Source organism: Malaclemys terrapin, chromosome 3, assembly GCF_027887155.1.
Source record: "Malaclemys terrapin pileata isolate rMalTer1 chromosome 3, rMalTer1.hap1, whole genome shotgun sequence".
Lineage (NCBI taxonomy): Eukaryota > Metazoa > Chordata > Testudines > Emydidae > Malaclemys > Malaclemys terrapin.
In genome coordinates, this window is record NC_071507.1 from 172,296,410 (window position 1) to 172,319,041 (window position 22,632).

The 22,632-nt window shown below is 39.6% G+C and overlaps 1 protein-coding gene across 11 annotated transcripts in view; it reads right to left on the minus strand.

Moving 5' to 3' along the window:
- Positions 1-22,632, minus strand: part of MYT1L (myelin transcription factor 1 like) — a 382,005-nt gene that overhangs the window by 140,979 nt on the left and 218,394 nt on the right. For all 11 annotated transcript variants that reach the window (XM_054024376.1, XM_054024375.1, XM_054024374.1 and 8 more), the window contains exons 3-5: positions 9,880-9,934; positions 9,664-9,697; positions 9,302-9,364 (exon numbers count right to left, since the gene is read on the minus strand). In XM_054024376.1, coding sequence (XP_053880351.1) covers positions 9,302-9,364; positions 9,664-9,697; positions 9,880-9,934 — 152 coding nt within the window. The remainder of the gene's footprint in view (positions 1-9,301; positions 9,365-9,663; positions 9,698-9,879; positions 9,935-22,632) is intronic.

Below are 22,632 nucleotides of genomic sequence, written 5' to 3' on the forward strand. Positions count from 1 at the left end.
GTGACTACTCATCTGGCTAAAGTTACTCAGTTGCTTACAGGATCGTACCCCTAAGTTGGGCCAAATCTCCACAAGCTGCATATCCACTTAGCATTTGGTTTTGTACTGTGGATTTTTTTTATTATTGTTATTGAAGATGACTCTAAAGCAACCAACCTCCCACTGTCCTGAGCTGACACTGCTAGAAGCAGCACTTCATATCAGCTACTAATAAGAAGTGATGTCTGTGGAAGGGCTATCTCAATTTATTGAAGAACTTCAATAAAAGGGTTTTAAAGAAACATCATACTGGGTTTTTTTTTTTTTTTTTTTTTTAAACTATTCTTTATCCTATTATTCCTCACAACCCTCTTTTTGCTCCTCTAATTCTTTCCCTTTTCCCTTCTCCTCTCTTTCTTTTCTCCCTGTACCCACCCATGGGTTTTTGTCTAGTAGTGTGGTCTAGTAGCTAGATCGGGGGGACTAGGAGTCAGGTATCCTGGGCTCTGTTCTCAGCTCAGATATGATACAGGTGTCAGATACCATAATGATCAGCATGGGATAAAGATATAACAACAACGTTCTTAATTTCCTGTTTCCTGTGTTACTTTCATCGCTCACACTTCTGCAAGTATGGCCTTCACTAAGAAGGGAACTAGGATTACAACAATGAATTAAGGGACTGTAGAGGACCATTGATTCATGAGAATACAGTATCATCCATGGAAAAAAGCTTGTTTCAAGATATTCACCTTCTTTGTTGCCCAGAAAGCTCTTTGGAAAGAGTATATATGCAGCAATTTGGTTAAACATGCAGTTACATATAGTGCATATGGCTGTTTATTATTAACTTTACACAACACCAATATCCATAACAAAGTTGTTATTAAAATGCACAATTTTGAACAGCGAGGTGTCAAATATTCCTAGCATATTGAACCTCAGTAATTATAATAAGGCTTTTAGCATAAAGAAGAGACTTAGGGCTTGTCTACACTTACTGGGAGGTCAAAGAGCAGTGATCGATGCATCGGTGGTCAATTTAGGGGGTCTAATGAAGACCCACTAAATTGACCGCAGATCACTCTCCTGTCGACTCCTGTCCACCGGATCGCAGATCGCTCTCCTGTCCACCGGATCTAGAAGAGTAGGGGGAGTCGATGGGAGAGAGTCTCCTGTTGACATCGTGTAGTGAAGACCCCGCGGTAAGTAGATCTAAGCTACGTCAATTTGAGTTACGCTATTTACGTAACTCAAATTGCATAGCTTAGATCGAATTTCCCTTGTAGTGTAGACAAGGCCTGAGTAGTAGTTCTGTATATCCAAAGTAGGAAAAATACAGTCGGTTCTAAATATAAGTTCAACCCTCCTCATAAATAATTTGAATTCTGCCTAATCTGCCAGATAGGGGCTTGATACACAGCCCAGTGGAGTTAATTAACAGACTCCCATTGACTTCAGTAGGCATTGGATCAGGCCCTTAGTTATTTATGTACAAGTAGATAAATACTAGAGACAAAGTTGCAAGTATAGTACATAATAATAATTTCTTGTACAGTGTTTGCTATCCATACATCTCAGGACACTTTCTAAAGGAGAATAAATATCATTATTTCTCTTTTACATATAGGGAAACTGAGGCATGGAGAGATGAAATGGCTTGCCCAACCTGTAAGAATCACCTCTGCAGCACTTTTTCTCTGCCAATTGAGAAGTAGAAACCATAAATTTACCCTCAAACCATCTATTTCTATCATAAGAGCACATTATGCGTTCACCCAAGCTACCAGACCAGCCATTCTAATTTCCTGTAGATAGAAGACATGCAGTGGCCTCTTGGGGAAATTATCGCCCCAGTATTACCATATGTTCTTTCTTTTATTCCCTGTCCTTACTGTCCTCTCAGTCCTGATTTATTTAGTGGCTGACAGCAACACCTCCACACAGACCTTTCCACAGCAGACACTGTGGCTGCAACTGAAGTGCTGAATGAGAAATATGCCCAGCACCTGCCATTTGAAAGAAAATGAGCAAATCATCTCGGCAACACACACTGTACCAGCCCAGGGACTTGCTGCAGATCCCACTCCCAAATCTGCTGTTTGTTGTCACTGCACAGATGGGTCAGCACCCTCTGATAGCCTGCCTTTGAATTTTCTCTCCTTTATTAGGCTACTACTTCTGGCACATCAAGATTCTGAAACTTGCTGCCACTGAAATTGCTATTCCCAACCCAGATGGTGGTAGGAGGAATTGAACTGTGGTTCCTTTGTGCAGAAAGCCCTAGACAATAGCCACCAGCCTGCAGAACCACACACCAATTTCTGGTGTATATTTTGTTGCTGTTTCAGACCCAAGTCTGGACCTTTTTAATCATTAATCAACAATTCAGAGAAAGAGTATATTGCTGAACCCAGACAGCAGCCAATACAGAGCTCTAATACATTATGGATTCCCTGTCAGTACATTTATTTATTGTTTGCAGTGTTCCTTCCGAAACCCCTATACTCTTTCGCTTACAACTGAAAATTAGCTGAAGAAAATATTAAACTGTATTTAATTAAACTGCTTATTAAAATATGTTAAAAAATACCCGAGTAATGAATTACATGCTATATAAAATATCTTTAAAGTATAATTCTTGTCATTTGCCACAATTTTAACAAAATATTTAGCAAATATATCACTAAATAAAATAGAAAGGCACTGTTTATTTAGTGCTGATGTACAGTTTTTTTCTTAGGAAAACATCCAGGTGTTCATTTTATTATTATTGTGATAGTATAATAAAAGTTGGTTATTAGCTTAGAGTGAAATGAAGATACTTTGTCTTTATTTCCAGTATTCACCAGGATTTTTCACTGTGGCATAAAAATAAGAAAGACCTCACTGTTCTATGCTTAGGCTTTTATACTTTACACAAATGCATCAATGGACCTCGATTTTTGCACACTGTGCAACCATGCTCTGCTATCAAATTAATGTTAAAATATGTATGTCCTGACTTCTGATTTATGATATCATTGACAAATAGTAAAAAGGACAGGCATGCCATAAAGTTTATGGATGGAGTGATGGCATGCACAATGATGTCTCATAAAGAATAAAGGGGGGGGGGGAGTTATTTATTCTTGTGGATTCAAGAACTAAAATACAGATAGATGGCTGCGTGCACAGAATTTTTCATAAATATCCCACAGTGCACCCTGTTGTACAGCAGCCATACATTAATTAGAGCATTCAGCAGACACTGCAATGTGTTACACTCACCCAAGTGAATCTTCATTTTTCACATGCAGGGCCTTACTAATTAAAATCAGCTTTGCAATTAAACGTGGAAAATTGTGTTAAACTTTCATGCGTGGTTTAGAAAAAATGTATTTATTTTTAGGGTATTTTATTTTGATGCAAATGAATTTTCCATCAAAGTGAAACCAGTAAAAGGGAGGTATGAGGATTTCTCTTTTTTTGTATTATAGATGCGCCTCTCAGTTGCAAGTTGCAATGCTGCACTATCTCTCTGCCAGTACCTGGCCCTGTTCCAATGCTTTTAGTGAGTGCTATCTGTCAAGGCATGAATAATACAGCCCCTAGGCTGTCGGCAGAATCCAAATGAGGCATACATCAGGAAGCAAGCACTCGACTTTAGCTCCAGAACATGCTCCTGTGAAGACAGGCAATTATTCACCCACGGCTGCAGCCATGGCAATCAAACTGGTGGGTGAAAAGGTATATGAAATGAAAAAATTTGAATAAGAAATATGGCACAACAAGCCAGAGAAAATTCAATAATTTTCTAATAGAGAGATATTTGAGTCTTTTAATTTTCAAGTTTGGAGTTTGAATTATTTTTCTCAGTCTGTTCTAAAATGGGCAGGACTAAAACAGAATATATAATGCCAAAACAATAATAGTGTGATTTTTTTTAATCAAGAGAGCATGGCTTATTGTAAAGTATGTGCATGTTTTAACAACAAATCTTCTGTTTTAAGGAACAGATCTCATCCTTCAAAAATTAAAATGATCCCAACATGTCTATCTGTACAATTTCATAGATGCAAAGGACCAGAGACAGTAAACAGAGGTTAATATCAAGTAACACTTTGGTGAGTAGTCACAAAACAAAATACTTTTATAGAGTTGGTGATGAATCATATATTATAGATCCAAACATTATTTGTGTGTCCTCTCCCCACTTTTATGATACTTGTTTGCTTCTGAAAAAGGCTGCCTTAAATGTTACATGGAGAAAAATGGGGGAGGGGGAGGGGAAACCCTATACTTCCAACATGAACTTAACAAAGAACACATAGGATTCATGTCTGGATGTAATGTTTGGGTTTCTTCCGTTTATTTCAGCCACATTCTACTTTCTCAGCGATCAAACTGCAACACACTGTTAGGGATCCATCAATATTTCCATTTTAAATCTGAAGGATTTATGATTCAGCCTTAAAAATTCATTCTGTACTGAAACTTAATTTGCATGGTCTTAGACTAGGAATGTTTTTTCCTCTTACCAAGTTCCCATACAACGGTTTCAGCTGTTTTCAGTTATACATATAAAAAAATTACTGCTCCATCAGTTTAAAATTGTTTTCTGCTCGTATTTGTTAAAAATGGTTTTCATTTTGAAGCATGTGGTATTTGGCAAGTGATTAGTTCATAATAGAACCTAATTGCTTCTGTTATTCAAGGGGAACGGGGGAGGGGGGAAATTAAACAACCATGTTATGGAGGTTTTAAAAATAGGCCGTTGTTCGGACTCAGTATTTTTTTAATGGAATCTAGTTAGAATTTTATGATGTGTCTAAATACATATTTACATGATAGACCATATCCATCTTTGGCATAAATAATGTGCATTTTAATACAAACTTCTAAATGCATAGCAACACAGTAGGCTTTAATACTTCCAAAGCTGCCATTTACATCTACTGGGGAATTAACAGTGGCCACAGTTTACTCTCAGTTACACAGGTGATGTGCCAGCATAACGAAGAGAAGAATTTGAACTCATGCCTTTTAATTCATTGTTGTATATATAAGGGCCAGATCCTTCTGCCTTTAAAATCAATGGTAAAACTCCCATTTATCTTAATGGAAGCAGGATCAAACCCAGGGATGTCTTCAAGTATTTAGTTAACAAAAACACATGAGATATTTTACCAGTGTGAGTAGTCCCATTATATTCAGTTTGACTACTCACAAGCAAAAGCATTTGCAGAATCAGGACCCATAACCACTCCTTGAAGTCACTATTATATCAATGAATAAGTCATCATTTTTCAAAGTATCTAATTACCATGCATGGTTAAACAACAGTCCATAGTGGATCTGAGGGGTATCTAGTAAATACTTGCCAAGAAAGCAATCCAGGCAGCATGAACCAGTAGAGAGTTTCTGGACTGGGACGCAGAAGACTTGGATTTTATTCCTAGCTCTGCCACTGACTTGCTGTGTGACCTTGGGCAAGTCACTTCGACTCTCTATGCCAGGGTGGCCAAACCTACTGACCTTCTGAGCCGCATATGACAATCTTCAGAAGTTTGAGAGTCGGAGCACAGCTGCTGGGGCTCAGGGCTTCTCCCGTGCGGGAGGCACCTGCTGGGGCTTGGAGCTTCATCCCTGTTGTTGCTGAAACCCCAAGCCCCAGCAGATGTGCCCCGTGGGGCTGAAGCCCTGAGACCCGCCCTCCCTGCTAGGCAGAAGCCCCTACCCCAGGGTTGGGGACGGCTCCACGAGCTGCACTTTGCAGTAAAAGAGCCGCATGGGGCTTGCGAGCCACAGTTTGGCCACCCCTGCTTTATGCTTTTGTTTCCCCTTCCACTTATTGTCTGTCTTGTAATTTTGTAGTGCTTGATACTGAAAAGGTTTATTCACATGTTCAACTTTATGCACTGTGAGTAATCTCAATGGCTTTAATGATATGTAGAGTTAAACACATGCATAAGTCTTTGCAGTACCAGGGCCTCAGATTGTAAACGCTCCAAGGTAGGAACTTCCTCTTATTATGTTGTATTCCTGTCACAACAGGGCCCAAGTCTTGGTCGGGGTTTCTAGCTGCTACTGTTACATAAATAATAACAATAGGGGTAAATTTTGCTCTAAGTTACACACGTACAACTTCTTCGCAGTCAGTCATGCTGCATGTGTGTAATTTCAGAGCAGACTTTGGCCCAGTGAATCAAAAAACAGATTTATTTGCATGAATCAGCACAATCAACTGCTACCACTTGTTAGGTCAATGTCAAAATTGGCTCCAATCCTGCAATTTGATTCAGGCAGGGGAATCCCTATGACTGAACCAAGACCCATTCACTCACATAGATATAAGGATCCACCAGTGATGACACAATTGCAGGATAGGAGCCTATATTTATAGAGATTGGGGTTATTTTTATTATTATTAAAAGAAAATCAGAGGGATAAAACATCTTGAGGGATTTAAACCCAGAAAAGCTAAAGCTATAAACACTGCTTTCCCTTCCACCTTCCTATGTTCCCACCAAAATAATGAAGTGTCAGCCCAAAGATTTGTCTTACATTTGTATGTATTTACTTTGTGGGTTTAAATTAAATAAGAGTGATAGGCACCATGTGAAGCTGGATAAAATTATGTCACAGTTTGTTTGTTAAGAAAAAAGGTCAGAAATCCCAAAGAATTCAAGAGATCCCAGGAAGGAAAAGAAATTAAAAAATGCTGGAAAACTGTTAATTTCCTAGCAGAAACGAACACCTTTCATTCATAATAATGAGCTGGTTTGCTATTGTGAATGGAAAGGTCATAACCGTATTTAAACTATATTCTGTAAGGCTAAATGAAATTCAGTGGAAATATACAAACTTCTTGAACACATGGAATTTTTAGACTTTTTGATTTTCTTTTACATAAAATGTTTATTTTCTCCCCCCGCCACGATAACAACCAAGATTGGGGCGGGGGGGGGGGTATGAAACAAGAAAAATATTTTTTAAATTATTTATTGATCAGATTTGATACAATAATTGAAAACTGATCTTTTCTGAACCAGAAACCATGTTGTGAACCCCAACAAAAATGGTTCCTAATAAAACTAATAGGAAATCTGCTAGTTGAATTTAATCTGAGTAGTGGATTGACAGTCGGGGTGTTAAAAAAAGAGAGAGAGAGAGAGAGAGAGAGACATTCTTTTGCAAGTAGAAAAAAAGAGTTTTTGATACATTTCCAATTTTTCTACTTTCTGAGTCCTCCCAAAAAATTTCCTTTAATTAGCAACTCTGAGATTCAGTCTGTTCATGTATTGACACACCAGAATTATGTCAAGGAAGCAAAATCCAGAATTAATATTTCAAAACTGCACCTAATCTTATCCAACTTTACAGCTATTCCCTGTGCTTTCCATCTGAAAAAGGATCTCTCTCTCTCTCTCTCTCTCACACACACACACACACACACACACACACACAAAGATACAGCAATTCAAAATTCAATGCTGTTGTGACTGTTCAAATGAAATTTCATTTGGAAATTATTTCCTTAGGTTGATTTCAGGAATCATGTTTTTGAAAACTGCATCCAAATCGCATGAAATGCAAAGAAGTGCACTCAGTTAATTTTTGTATCATTCATTTCCTGTGGAGGACATTATACCTTTATCATTTAATTGTTGACTATTCATGGAATTTCTGAAGAAAAAAAGGAGTTTGGTCCTATTCATTAATTACTGATGAGACTTGAATTTATATGAAGAAAATGAACAAAAGAAATGATATGTTTTGAAACTGGAAGTCCTAAATAGTCTTAAGGAAAATGATTTTTAATATTTCTGCTAAATTATCCAAATCTCTGATATAAGTACAAAAATGAACCCGCCTTTACTTTTATGGAAGACAACATGATTAGAGCAAGAAATTTGAATATGCTAATAAAGAAAACCAAAATGGTTAACTTTTCCTTTAAAACAGCGTTCAAAAGAATTTTTTACGTTTATCACTTTTTATTATCTTAATTTAAAATAAAAATATTTGTGTGGACTTATAGGTCTTTGAAAAGAAACTAAGATAGTAGAGTAGATTTATACATCTACCTTACACCTTTGGTTCAAAAATGGAATTAGTTGTTATTTTAGTTTAATCCCTAGTAGATATATGTATTTATTACAAAATATCCACTGAATTTGGCACGAAATGTTTATTCTTTAAATCACAATAGTTTCTTTATAATCTGACAACAATACTATTTACAAAAATCAATAATGAAAAAATACAAAAGTTTAGAACAATTTCATACTAGATTAAATAACTTGTTCCAGTTCAATAGAGAGAGGGCCAAAATGTCAGCCATTTTGTCTTCTACATTGGATGTCATATGAAACAAGTTAAATAAAATGTACTCCATATATAAGAAAAATTGATTTATTCACAAGCTTATGTACTAACGGGTACATTTTCACAATGTTGTACAAGAAATGCATAAACAAACTGCATACGAAACTAAAGTTGTTTTTCTGCATGTTCCACATGCTATTTTGAACATTTACACTGCAAATATAGAAATGTAAAAGATTATATTCTAGATGACTTTCAGACACAGGTATACATAATGCAATCCTGCCTTGATGTGTTATTAGCAGTTAATAGCTAAACACGTTCTCCTTCTGTAGATCTCTCCACTCACAGTTTAGGTGCTGAAGTAACAGTATTTACAACTATAGAATAATCATCTGAATTTCAAAGTCTCATTATCACGGATCTGTCCTAGACTTTGCCCTTTGAAGCTAACCTCATCATTGAACTCTCTGTACTCAGAAGCTTATGTTTTTGTTCCAGTTATGAACTACATTAAATGATAGAAGTCACGCTGGCACCAAAATGTCAATAAGGTCAAATTTTAATTTGCCACACATGAACTACAGAACTGCATACAAAAACTGAGAGAAGATGGGAAGCAGAAACAAGTGTTCTCAGAAAAACAATGTTATAGATATTGCATGACATTCAAGGTTACCACCTACATGATTAGGATGCATATAGAATTGTGGTAAGTTTGCTAAGAGAGTTTGGGACTTGTCCTCATTTGGATTGTTTTAGTTTTTAATTTACATTGTGCTTAAGTGTGATAGAATTTTTAAATATTTTGAGCATCCTAACAAATGATATATATAAACGATAGAAATTAGTTGGAAAAAAAGAAAGAGAAAAGAAAAAATGTATGAAATTGAATGGCTTCTAGAATATCCAATCCCTATTTTTTACCATTGGTTGGGACATTAGCAAGGTCAAGTCAGATAACTTGTTTATCAAATCTCTTCACTATGTTACAAAAAATTACAGCTATTACCTTCTGTGTCTTGCATATTTGCCACTAACATGACCACTGCCATCACAACCAGGAGTAGGACAGCTGCAAAAAGGAAAGAATTAATTATATAGGTGCCGGTATGCTGCAGGAAGATTATACTAAAAGCAGGCAGTAGATATTACAGAGATGGAGGGCAACAAAGACAGAAAGAGAGAAATCAAATAACTGAAAGGAAAAAAAGAGGGGATGCTTTTTATTAGCAAGTCTCAGGGGAATTAATTTCATCAGTGCAGCAGGGCATGAGCAAACCACCAATGAACTTGAAAGTGCATTATACCCATTAAAAGGCATGAATTTTCTAAATTGCTAATGGGGATACATTTTACACTCAGAGCACTAACCTGAACAGCTCTTGTATGGCTGGTTCGACGGGAACTGCAGAGAGATGGAAAATATATAAAAATTTATCATCTATTACAAGTACCCTTCTTCTACAGAAAATTACCAAAAAGGTTGTGTAAAAGCAAGGGTCAGAATGAATCGTGCAAAGAGATTCTGGAGGATGAAGGTCACCCTGAGCGGGGGCCTTGAGTGATTTACTGAAGCAAGAGACGTACCTCGAACACCTTTGGAGCGTGTGCGATGGCGCTTCTCGTCTGCATCCACCTCCATCTGGGAATAGATTAGCAGGCAGTCAATGTTCTTATCCTGCATGCACAGACTATCAATGCACAGACTGATACAGTCTCTCACACAATTTATTGGCAATATTTTAATTCCATTTTATCCTGTAAGGGAAATTGTACTTTAGAAAGGATTTTTAGAATCCCTATATTTATTTAAAAACAGAAATTGCATGGTGATTTTTGCTTTAATCAGTCTGCTTGCATGCCCTTTTTCATAATAGATTTTGTAAAACTGTAAGAGCAATAAATGTCCTCTATTTTTGAAAGGATTTTCTTGAGAGGAAACCCAGGTTACTTGGATATATTTTTTGCAACAAGGGTATAATAGATTTCTATATAGTTTGAAACTAAGGTCAAGTAGCCCCATTTCATAGGTTGCCTTGTTACAGGTGGCTTTAGAGTGGATAAATAGTCAGGGAATGAGAAAAAGGAAAAGAGAATGAGATGAGGACAAAGAGACATGATTGGGGTACATAGGTCTGCCTGGTACTATTTAATATGAGAGGGACAATGTAAATAAGGTAATACCTTTCATTGGACCAACTTATGTTGGTGGAAGATACAAGCTTTTGAACTACACAGAGTTCTTCAGGTCAAAAGATTATATCTTCCACCAACAGAAGCTGGTTCAATAAAAGATATTACCTCACCACGTGTCTCTCTTATAACCTGGGACCAACCTGGCTACAACATTGCAAACAACTATTTAATATGGATTTTGGTCTTTTCTTGATGTATCCCATTGATTAGGTAAATATTGTCAAGTCTAAATAAAGTGCTTAATTACTGCATGTGACTATATGCAGTAATTAAGGGGAGGAGGGATAGCGCAATGGTTTGAGCATTGGCCTGCTAACCCAGGTTGTGAGTTCAATCCTTGAGGAGGCCACTTAGGGATCTGGGGCAAAATCAGTACTTGGTCCTACTAGTGAAGGCAGGGGGCTAGACTCAATGACTTTTCAAGGTCCCTTCCAGTTCTAGGAGATAGGATATCTCCATTAGTTTAGTGTTTTAGTTTATCTGCTTCTTCATTTTATAAACAGGACTCCCATTGGGGTGATTAATTATAATAGTAGCACTCTTATGTCTTCACTGGTCAGATATAGGGTTTCCCATCAGATCTGAGCTGGAAGCATAAACAGTGACCTATATCAGTTTCAATATGCTTGTGGGGCTTCTCCTAATCCTTCCATGCTCCAAATAGCATCTGATCCAATACAGCTGCATTGGTCCCAATGGGTCTTCAAAAGGGCACTCAGTCCAGTCTAAGAGTCGTTTTAATCCTCTTGGTCACAAATACAGATCTTACTGGAATTTGTTGAAACAAAGGCCATAATAGGGAAAAATATATTCCATCCCTTAGGTGCAAAGTCTGGTGCAGCAGCCTCCTGAGATGTAGAGACACTGGGTACTGAGACCCAGGTAGGTCCACACATGTAGGAGTGCTATTGTAAAGGTCACAAAGCAAAGCTTAGAAATCAGGGGCACCAAAGTGGATGCAGACAACCCCTAGGGGGGTTGTTTTCCAAAGACTGCACACAAAGTTGGTTGTCAGTTTATGGTAATACTTTTGGATTGACAGCTGGGATTGCTGGTCTCAACTGTCTTATGCAAAAGCACAGGGATTTGTACCCACAATCTTTTCACTGAGGCTCAGATATGACCAAAGAATACCTTTAAATGTGAAAACCTCAGAAACACGGAATCATACGACTTGCAATTAATCCTTTACACCCAACTCCACTAATTGTTGTAGCAGATTATTATTATGATTATTATTTATTTGTATTCCCATGCCACCTAGGAGTCCTAGGCACTGTACAAACACAGAACAAAAAGTCAGTCTCCACCCTGAAGAGCTTACAAACTAAATACAAAAGCTGAGCAAACAATGTGATGGTAGTTCCACAATTTTTTTGGGGGGGACGGGTTAGTTAGGCAAGGATAATCTTAATAGAAAGCAAGAGGGGACACTAAATGTAAAGGATGGGGGGTGGGCAGGAAAGGGGAGAAGAAGAGACTATGAGGGATTAGGAAGGGAGAGGGTTAGATCAAAAAGCCAACCAGCACAGGGCAAAGGAAGTCCTGTCAAAACTGTAGAAAGTTCTCCAAAAGACCCCTGCTTTGGCTGCTTCTGTCCCTGCTGGATGGAGTCTCTGGCTGGCTCCTCTTTGCAGCTTTCTCCCAAGCCCACATGGCAGGGGCAGGGGAGACACCACCTGGGACCCAATGTCTCTAGATTTGGGGGAGTCACCACTGTACAGTTCTGAGTCCAGAAGGGCTGCATGGGGGAGTTGGTCCAGTTGGACCCCATTTCCCTCCGTCTGCCTGCCAGTGCAGCAGTCCCTGCTTTGGCTGCTTCTGTCCCAACAGGCTTGAGCCTTTGGCTGAGATGAGGGCAATCGGCACATGACAGTGGGCTAAGTCTCCCCCTCCTGTGGTAAAACCCACAGGAAGTAACTCAGGGCAGGAAAACTCAGTGAGGATCCTTTCATGGAGCTCCCCACAATCATTTTACCTGCAGGGAGGGGACTGCTCCTGCACTGACTAGGATCTGGAGCCCATCCAGAAACTGGGATCTGTGGAAGGGAAGTGCCATCCTCACAGAGGCTCTGTACCTCACCTGGTTGGCTCCTCAGGTCCCAGGCAATGTGGTTCAATACCTCCTCCTAGGAAAGACTCTTTAAATTTAGGGATTTATTCTGCAGCGAAGCTTCAAAATTAGGAATTCAGCCCTAAGCTTTGGAATCTCTGTAGGACTGGAGAGAAGACAATGTGCATTCACCCCAGCCCTGCAGTCCCTGCTCAGCCTCTATGAGGTCCTGGGAAAGGCAAGGTAGTGCTACAAATGCAGCTGAACTCCATTTCATACGGGAGACATCAGAACTGTGTGTGTGTCGTTCACGTATTGATTTGGTGACACAATCCCTCCCCAGTATCTGGCCCTGCATGATGAGTTAAAGGGGGACAGTGGTCATCAGCTATGTTGCTAACACCTTTGGGAGAAAACTCACTTAATTCTAAGTCCATCCTTGACAGGATGGTTTCTGGCCACATTCTTGATAAACGTGGCATGCATATCACTGAAGTGAAAACAGCCGTGTTTGTGACTGTTCCGTGTAACCTAGAGACCACCTTTTCCATGCCATAGCATGGAACAGCCTGTTTGTCATATCACAAAAATCCATCACATGTGCCACCTTCTTTTCATTTCACTGACAAGAAAGCAACATACTGCAAAGGCCCAGAAGTGGAGTTACCTGACTAGCAGCCTATGTGTGGTAAACATTATCTGACATAATCAACCGTGGAATAATCTGCTGAATTAACTGTTATGATCTTAGCCTGATAATACAGTCATAAATGTGCTTCATATAGTGGTAATCCCAGTTAAGATGATATTCTGTGTAAATTCAGGTGCAGGACAAGGAAGAGGTTGGTTTGCCCTTGTTTGCCAACCAAATTAGCTACCTTGATTCAAGAAACCCATCTGTATCTTTAACCCCAGATTCAGCTGCATGTATATCTAACCACACTGAAGAGGAGGACCACAAATTTGGAAAATTGTCCATAGGTGAGATCCACAATACTCAGATCCAAAGAGGATTTGAAATGAGATCCAATGTACTTGCTCATGCATCCACAGTTCTCCTGAAAGGAAGATTTTACTTAAAGGCCCAAATTGTGATCCCATCCCAGTGCAGAAACCTAATGTCTGACGATGCGGGAACTGGTGGAGGGGAGGAGGCAGACTGAGTTATAGAGTGCCCACACAACCATGTTCAACTGTCCTATGTAGATGCTGTTACCGCAAGTGAGCAGTCACAGAAGTAATGTACCTGCCTTCCTAGCCATATATGGCTTTGGGGGCAGAATTCAATTCTTCTTGGAGAATCCCTAAGCATTGCTCATTTACTCAGGTTTTGTTAGAGATAGAAGGAAAGGATTATAAGCAGGAAGGAGTTCATCTCAGGAGCCCTACTTTCTACACAACATTTACATTTCAAGAAGAAAGGAGAGCAGCAGAATACGGACCCTGGATTTCAGAAAAGCAGACTTTGACTCCCTCAGGGAACTGATGGGCAGGATCCCCTTGGAGAATAATATGAGGGGGAAAGGAGTCCAGGAGAGCTGACTGTATTTTAAAGAATCCTTACTGAGGTTGCAGGAACAAATCATCCCGATGTGTAGAAAGAATAGTAAATATGGCAGGCGACCAGCTTGGCTAAACAGTGAAATCCTTGCTGATCTTAAACGCAAAAAAGAAGCTTACAAGAAGTGGAAGATTGGACAAATGACCAGGGAGGAGTATAAAAACTATTGCTCAGGCATGCGGGAGTGAAATCAGGAAGGGCAAATCACACTTGGAGTTGCAGCAGGAAGAGATGTTAAGAGAAACAAGAAGGATTTCTTCAGGTATGTTAGCAACAAGAAGAAAGTCAAGGAAAGTGTGGGCCCCTTACTGAATGAGGGAGGCTACCTAGTGACCGAGGATGTGGAAAAATCTAAGGTACTCAATGCTTTTTTTGCCTCTGTCTTCACAAACAAGGTCAGCTCCCAGACTGCTGCACTGGGCAGCACAGTATGGGGAGGAGGTGACCAGCTCTCTGTAGAGAAAGAAGTGGTTCGGGACTATTTAGAAAAACTGGATGAGCACAAGTCTATGGGACCGGATGCGCTGCATCCGAGGGTGCTAAAAGAGTTGGCAGATGTGATTGCAGAGCCATTGGCCATTATCTTTGAAAACTCATGGCGATTGGGGGGAGGTCCCGGATGACTGGAAAAAGGCTAATGTAGTCCCCATCTTTAAAAAAGGGAAGGAGGAGGATCCGGGGAACTACAGGCCAGTCAGCCTAACCTCAGTCCCTGGAAAAATCATGGAGCAGGTCCTCAAGGAATCAATTCTGAAACACTTAGAGGAGAGGAAAGTAATCAGGAACAGTCAGCATGGATTCACCAAGGGCAAGTCATGCCTGACTAACCTAATTGCCTTCTATGATGAGATAACTGGCTCTGTGGATGAGGGGAAAGCAGTGGATGTGTTATTCCTTGACTTTAGCAAAGTTTTTGGTACAGTCTCCCACAGTATTCTTGCCAGCAAGTTAAAGAAGTATGGGCTGGATGAATGGACTATAAGGTGGATAGAAAGCTGGCTAGATTGTCGGGCTCAACGGGTAGTGATCAATGGCACCCTATCTAGCTGGCAGCCGGTATCAAGCGGAGTGCCCCAAGGGTCGGTCCTAGGGCCAGTTTTGTTCAATATCTTCATTAATGATCTGGAGGATGGCGTGGACTGCACTCTCAGCAAGTTTGCAGATGACACTAAACTGGGAGGAGTGGTAGATACGCTGGAGGGTAGGGATAGGATACAGAGGGACCTAGATAAATTAGAGAATTGGTCCAAAAGAAACCTGATGAGGTTCAACAAGGACAAGTGCAGAGTTCTGCACTTAGGACGGAAGAATTCCATTCACTGTTACAGACTAGGGACCGAATGGCTAGGCAGCAGTTCTGCAGAAAAGGACCTAGGGGTTACAGTGGACGAGAAGCTGGATATGAGTCAACAGTGTGCCCTTGTTGCCAAGAAGGCTAATGGCATTTTGGGCTGTATAAGTAGGGGCATTGCCAGCAGATCGAGGGATGTGATCATTCCCCTCTATTCGACATTGGTGAGGCCTCATTTGGAGTATTGTGTCCAGTTTTGGGCCCCACACTACAAGAAGGATGTGAAAAAATTGGAAAGAGTCCAGCTGAGGGCAACAAAAATGATTAGGGGTCTGGAGCACATGACTTATGAGGAGAGGCTGAGGGAACTGGGATTGTTATTCTGCAGAAGAGAAGAACGAGGGGGGATTTGATAGCTGCTTTCAACTACCTGAAAGGGGGTTCCAAAAAGGATGGATCTAGACTGTTCTCAGTGGTACCAGATGACAGGACAAGGAGTAATGGTCTCAAGTTGCAGTGGGGGAGGTTTAGGTTGGATATTAGGAAAAACTTTTTCACTAGGAGGGTGGTGAAGCATTGGAATGGGTTACCTAGGGAGGTGGTGAAATCTCCTTCCTTAGAGGTTTTTAACATTGGGCCATCTTCTCTGGAGAAAGGAGGATGTATGGCTTGGATGACAGATTAGCTAGAACAGTTAGGAGTAAAGCTGGGTGGGAAATGGTTTTCCAGTCCCATGAAAAGTTTTGAGATTTCAAAATTTTTCACATTTTGAACTGGGATGAACCCCGTAGTCTTTCAAAGTTTCTATCACCAGTGCCAAATAGCCTAGTGATTAGGCCATTCACCTGGAGTGTGGGAGACAGTAATGGGGCGGTTGCCCCTCACTGGCAGAAAAGGGGTTAAAAGCAGCCCTAGGGAGGCTGCGCCAGAGGCAGCCAATCAGAGGAGGGCTGAAGGGAGTAGCCAATCAGGGCGAAGCAGGCCCATACAAAAAAGTAGTTGCAGGGCAGAGGAAGGCAGGTCTCTGCTGGGAGCCCAGGGAGGAAGGACTGTGTCTCTGGAGGGCTAAGAGAACTGCTAGCACCCTGGACAGAACAGTGCTGCTAGCCAGAACCGGGGAGCCGGAAACAGCTCCTGGCTGGCTGCTGGGGTTTGCAGGCTGAGACCGTGCGGCAAGGACAAAGAGGATGGTGGAGCCACAAGGTAAGTGGCCAGACAATTGGCTGCAGTAGCCACTAAGGGAAGTGGCTGAAGAGTGGATTGCAGTTCCCCCAAAAGTGGTGGGAGCACTGTGTGTGGCATGGCCAGAGGGCTGTGTTGCTGAAGAGGACTCCACAGTCCTTGGAGAGATGTGCGTCCTAGAGCAGGAGTGATGGTGGCGAGGCACCACCCAAGGAGGGTGCAGTACCGTGCAGAGCTAATTTCCAAGACAACCTGCAGGAGGTACCAGAGTGGTGAGTCGCACCCTTTTACAGCCCCTGGTTTAAATCAAGCAGAATAGGGTCTTGGACCTGGGACTCCTTCATCCCATGGCAGAACCATACTCACTAGGCAATTGGGTATTCTAGGGTCTCCCTGTCACTATCAACTTTGCATTTTCTGACAAAAAAAGTTTCATCAAAAATTCCTGACCCGCTTTAATCAGGAGGACTTTAAACTAGCATCTAGAGGGGAAGATAATAAGGGGCCAAGTACAATACATATGCTCAAACAGAATCTCAGTAGCTTGAATGTAAATAATCAAGGATGTAAGAAGAAATTCTTCTATTCCCTATTTACTAAAGTTAGAAGCATGGGAAATAAACATGAGAAATTAGAAATGCTCATTAACAAAAAGTAATTGACTATTACTGGTATTACTGAAACCTGGTTAGCTGCATGGAATGTTAAAATCACTGGATACACCATATTTAGAGAAGATAGAGTAGGCAGAAGTGGACGCAGGTAGCACACTATGTCAAAGACACCATTACCTGCTTTAGAGTTATGGATAATTCAGAAGACATGACCTAAAATGCTTATGGATCAATGTTCTTTCTGAGAAATCACAAGACAAGGTACTGGTGGGTATCTGTTATAGACAACCAAATCAACAAGGATACAGGATGAACAGCTCCTAAATCATCTATCTATAATGTGCAGAAAGGAAAATTGCATTACCATAAGGGATTTCTATCAGTAAAATAACCTTGGAGTTTCTAAAAGTTATAGATGATGACTTTCCAAAACAAAAGGTACTGGAACCAACTTAGAGAAATTCTATATTAGAGCTCATTCTCATGGATACAGATGAATTGATCATTGAACTGAAAATTGATGGTCACCTAGATGCAGAAGTGATTATGACTTAATTTCATTTATGTGCAAACAGAACGTATACATATACTTGGTGCTTTAAAAGGGCCAATTTCCTAAAGCTGAAAAAAATCATGAGCAAACTGAGTGGGAGGAAACATTTAAATATAAAACTGTGAATGAAGATTGGGAGTTGTTTAAGAATAATTTATTAGATGGCCCCCTCAAAACAAACAAACACCTATCCCGCCCATACATTCCACAATCACGTGAGAGGACTTCTTTGGTTTAAAAAAAATCTTGGTTAAGAGGGGAGTGATATATATTAAATATATAACTAATAGAAAACATGGAAGTTGATAATGAGTACAAATCAGTGATTGGAAATTAAGACTATTGATAAGGGAATTTAAACATACCAATTGAAAATGTGCAGCTAGTAGGAATAAGGCTAATAAGATGGAACTCTTTAACTATATCAGGAACAAATGAAATCCATCTGATATTAAAAAAGATAGTAAAATTAGCAATCATGATACAGAAAAGACAGAAATATTCAATAACTATTTCTGTTCTGTATTTGTCAAGAAGCAGGATGATGTATTCATATTTTAAAGTGATAAGAAAATACTTTCTATTCTATCAGTAACTAGGGAGATTATAAAACAGCAACTTTTAAAGTTAAACATTTTAAAATCTGTAGTACTGGATAATTTGCAGCCAATAATTTTAGGAGAATTGGCCAAGGAGTTCTTTGAATGATTAAGGTTGATTTATAACAAATCTGAGAACACTGGGAGTTTCCAGAGCATTGGGGAAAAGTTAATTTTGTAACAATTTTTAAAAGGTAAATGAGTGACTTGCATAACTATAGGCCAGTTAGCCTGACATCGATCCTGGGCAAAATCATGAACGGGTTGATATGATGCAATTAGTAAAACTTTAAAGGATGGTAGCATAATTAATGCCTATCACCAACACAATTTTATGGAAAATAGGTTTTGTCAAACAACTTTAATATAGGTTTTGATGAGATTTCTAGTTTGGTTGATAAAGGTGACTATGTGGACATTCTGTAAAGAATTTGTCTTGTACGTTATTCTGATAATAAAATTAGCACTATACACAATCAGTACATCCCAGGCTGGTCAATGAATAGATCTTTAAAAATAGTGTAATGTAAGTAATTGTAAATGGAAAATCATGATCCTATGGGGTTGTTTCTAGTGGGATCACACAGGAATCTGTTCTTAGCTATTCACAGAAAAAATAAAATCATTGCTGGTGAAATCTGCAGATGACAAAAATTGGTGGAAAGATAAATAATGCTACGGATAGCTCAGTTATACAGACTGATCTTGATCATTTGGTAAAGTTGGCTCATTTGAACATGTCAGTTTCAAGGACCAACATCTAGGAGCAAAGAATGTAGGTCATACTTACAAGATGGTATCCTGGACTGCAATCACAAGAAAAAGTGAAAAGGACTAGATAACCAACTGAACATGAGCACCCAATGGATGAGGGCTGTGTATTACCTCTGTATATGGCATTAGTGAGATCCTTATTTGAATTCCATGTCCAGTTCTGATGTCCACACTTCAAAAAGGATGTCACAAAATTGGAAGAGGTTCAGAATAGAGCTACGATTGATGATTAAGGGTCTGGAAAACATACCTCACAGTAAGAAACTCAGTCTATTTAAAGCAACAAAGAGTCCTGTGGCACCTTATAAACTAACAGATGTATTGGAGCATAAGCTTTCATGGGTGAGTACCCACTTCGTCAGATGCATGTGGTAGAAATTTCCAGAGGCAGGTATAAATATGCAGGCAAGAATCAGTCTAGAGATAACGAGGGAGGATGAGGCCCTCTTCTAGCAGTTGAGGTGTGAACACCAAGGGAGGAGAAACCGCTTCTGTAGTTGGCTAGCCATTCACAGTCTTTGTTTAATCCTGAGCTGATGGTGTCAAATTTGCAAATGAACTGAAGCTCAGCAGTTTCTCTTTGAAGTCTGGTCCTGAAGTTTTTTTGCTGTAGGATGGCTTCCTTTAAATCTGCTATTGTGTGTCCAGGGAGGTTGAAGTGTTCTCCTACAGGTTTTTATATATTGCCATTCCTCCATTATCTCCAGACTGATTCTTGCCTGCATATTTATACCTGCCTCTGGAAATTTCCATTACATGCATCTGACGAAGTGGGTATTCACCCACGAAAGCTTATGCTCCAATACATCTGTTAGTCTATAAGGTGCCACAGGACTCTTTGTTGCTTTTTACAGATCCAGACGAACACGGCTACCCCTCTGATACTTGACACCATGTCAGTCTATTTAGTTTATCCAAAAGAAGGTAAAAAAGTGACCTGATCATGTTCTACAAGGACCTGCATGGGGAAGCGATTTCTGATAGTAGATGACTCCTAAATATAGTAGAGAAAGGCATAATGACACATGCCTGGATGCTGAAAACTAGACAAATTCAGACTAGAAACTAGATGCATATTTTTAACAATGAGGATAATTAACCCATGGAACAATTTATCAAGGGATGTGGTGGATTCTCCATCACTTGAAGTCCTTAAATCAACACTGGATTAAAAAGAAATGCTATAGCTTAAGCAGAAATCACAGGTTTGATGCAGATATTACTGGGTGAGCATCTATGACCTGTTATGCAGTAGGTCAGACTTAATGATTATTAATGATCACTTCTGGCCTTGACATTTATGAATCTATGACCACTACTGGTAAATGCAAGATTGCCATAAGATTTACTATTGCCAAGAGGAAATGTTACTAAAATATTTTGATATTTTGTTTTTCTTTGTTTGAAAAAGAAATATTGGTAACATTCACGAAAAGATTGGAGACAGAATGTTCAAAAGCAGACAGATCAGATAGGCTGGGAATTAGATGATTACATGACATGGTTTGCAATTTAAAGTTTGTTTTCTTGTCACTCTTCAGCTACCAAGAAAAGGCTGGTTTACAACCAGTCAAGCTGCAAGATTCCTAAACAGAGTTTTATTACAAAGACATCTTTGTATTATTGTTGTAGCTTGGATTTGGTCAGCATTTCTTTTTATAAACTAGCCTCAAAAATTTGTTCCTAGCTGGAACTTATATAAGATCAGCCATACTGGGTCAGACCAAAAGTCCAGTATCCTGTCTTCCGACAGGGGCCAATACCAGGTGCCCCAGAGGGAATCAACCGAATAGGTAATTATCAAGTGATCCACTCCCTTTTGCTCATTCCCAGCTTTTGGCAAACAGAGGCTAGGGACACCATCCCTGACCATCCTGGATAATAGCCATTGATGGACCTATCCTCCATTAATTTATCTAGTTCTTTTTTTGAACCCTGTTATAGTCTTGGCCTTCACAACATCCTCTGGAAAAGAGTTCCACAGGTGGACTGTGCGTTGTGTGAAGAAATACTTCATTTTGTTTGTTTTAAACCTGCTGCCTATTAATTTCCTTTGGTGACCTCTAGTTCCTGTGTTATGAGAAGGAGACAATAACACTTCCTTATTTCCTTTCTCCACATCAGTCATGATTTTATAGACCTCAATCATATCCCCCCTTAGTCGTCTCTTTTCCAAGCTGAAAAGACCCAGTCTTATTAATCTCTCCTCATACGTCAGCTGTTCCATACCCCTAATAATTTTTGTTGCCCTTTTCTGAACCTTTTCCAATTCCAATATATCTTTTTTGAGATGGGGCTACCACATCTGCACACAGTATTCAAGATGTGGGCATACCATGGATTTATAGAGAGGCAATATGAAATTTTCTGTCTTATTATCTATCCCTTTCTTAATTATGCCCAAAATTCTATTCACTTTTTTGACTGCTGTTGCACATTGAGTGGATGTTTTCTGAGAACTATCGACAATGACTCCAAGATCTTTCTTGAGTGGTAACAGCCAATTTAGACCCCATCATTTTATATGTATAGTTGCGATTATGTTTTCCAACGTGAATTACTTTGCATTTATCAACACTGAATTTCATCTGCCATTCTGTTGTGCTGTCACTTAGTTTTGAGAGATCCTTTTGTAGCTCTTCGCAGTCTGCCTGGGACTTAACTATCTTGAGTAGTTTTGTATCATCTGCAAATTTTGCAACCTCACTCTTCAACCTTTTTGCAGATCATTTATGAATATGTTGAATAGGACTGGTCCCAGTACAGACCCCTGGGGGACACCACTATTTACCTCTCTCCATTCCAAAAGTTGACCATTTATTCCTATCCTTTGTTTCCTATGTTTTAACCAGTTACTAATCCATGAGAGGAGCTTCTCTCTTATCCCATGACAGTTTACTTTTCTTAAGAGCCTTGGAGAGACCTTGTCAAAGGCTTTCTGAAAATCTAAGTACAGTATATCCACTGGTTCACCCTTATCCTCATGCTTGTTGACCCCCTCAAACAATTCTAGTACATTGGCGAGTCATGACTTCCCTTTACAAAAACCATGTTGATTATTCCCCAACAAATTATGTTCATCTATATGTCTGACAATTTTGTTCTTTACTATAATTTCAACCAGTTTGCCCGGTACTGAAGTCAGGCTTACCAGCCTGTAATTGCCAGAGTTTTACCATTAACTTCAATGGGGCCAGGCCTTCACCCTCTCTATCTTTAATATCTCTTTTTGGCAAAGTACAGTTTAATAAGGATTATCATTTAGCATACTGACCTCTACTGTCAAGTAATAAACAAACTATTATTTCCAGACAGCACTATGTAATTGTCAAAAGAGACTCACATCCTGAATTTGTGCTTGAAACTATGTGAAATACGTATTCTACTTACTGAACTCATACACATCTCAGGAACCACTGTATGTCCATTAGGTACATGGAACCCCCAAGTCAGTAAGAGTTATATTCTGTTTTGAAATCGCATGACATGGTCCAGAATAAAGAAAGGGGAATCCTAA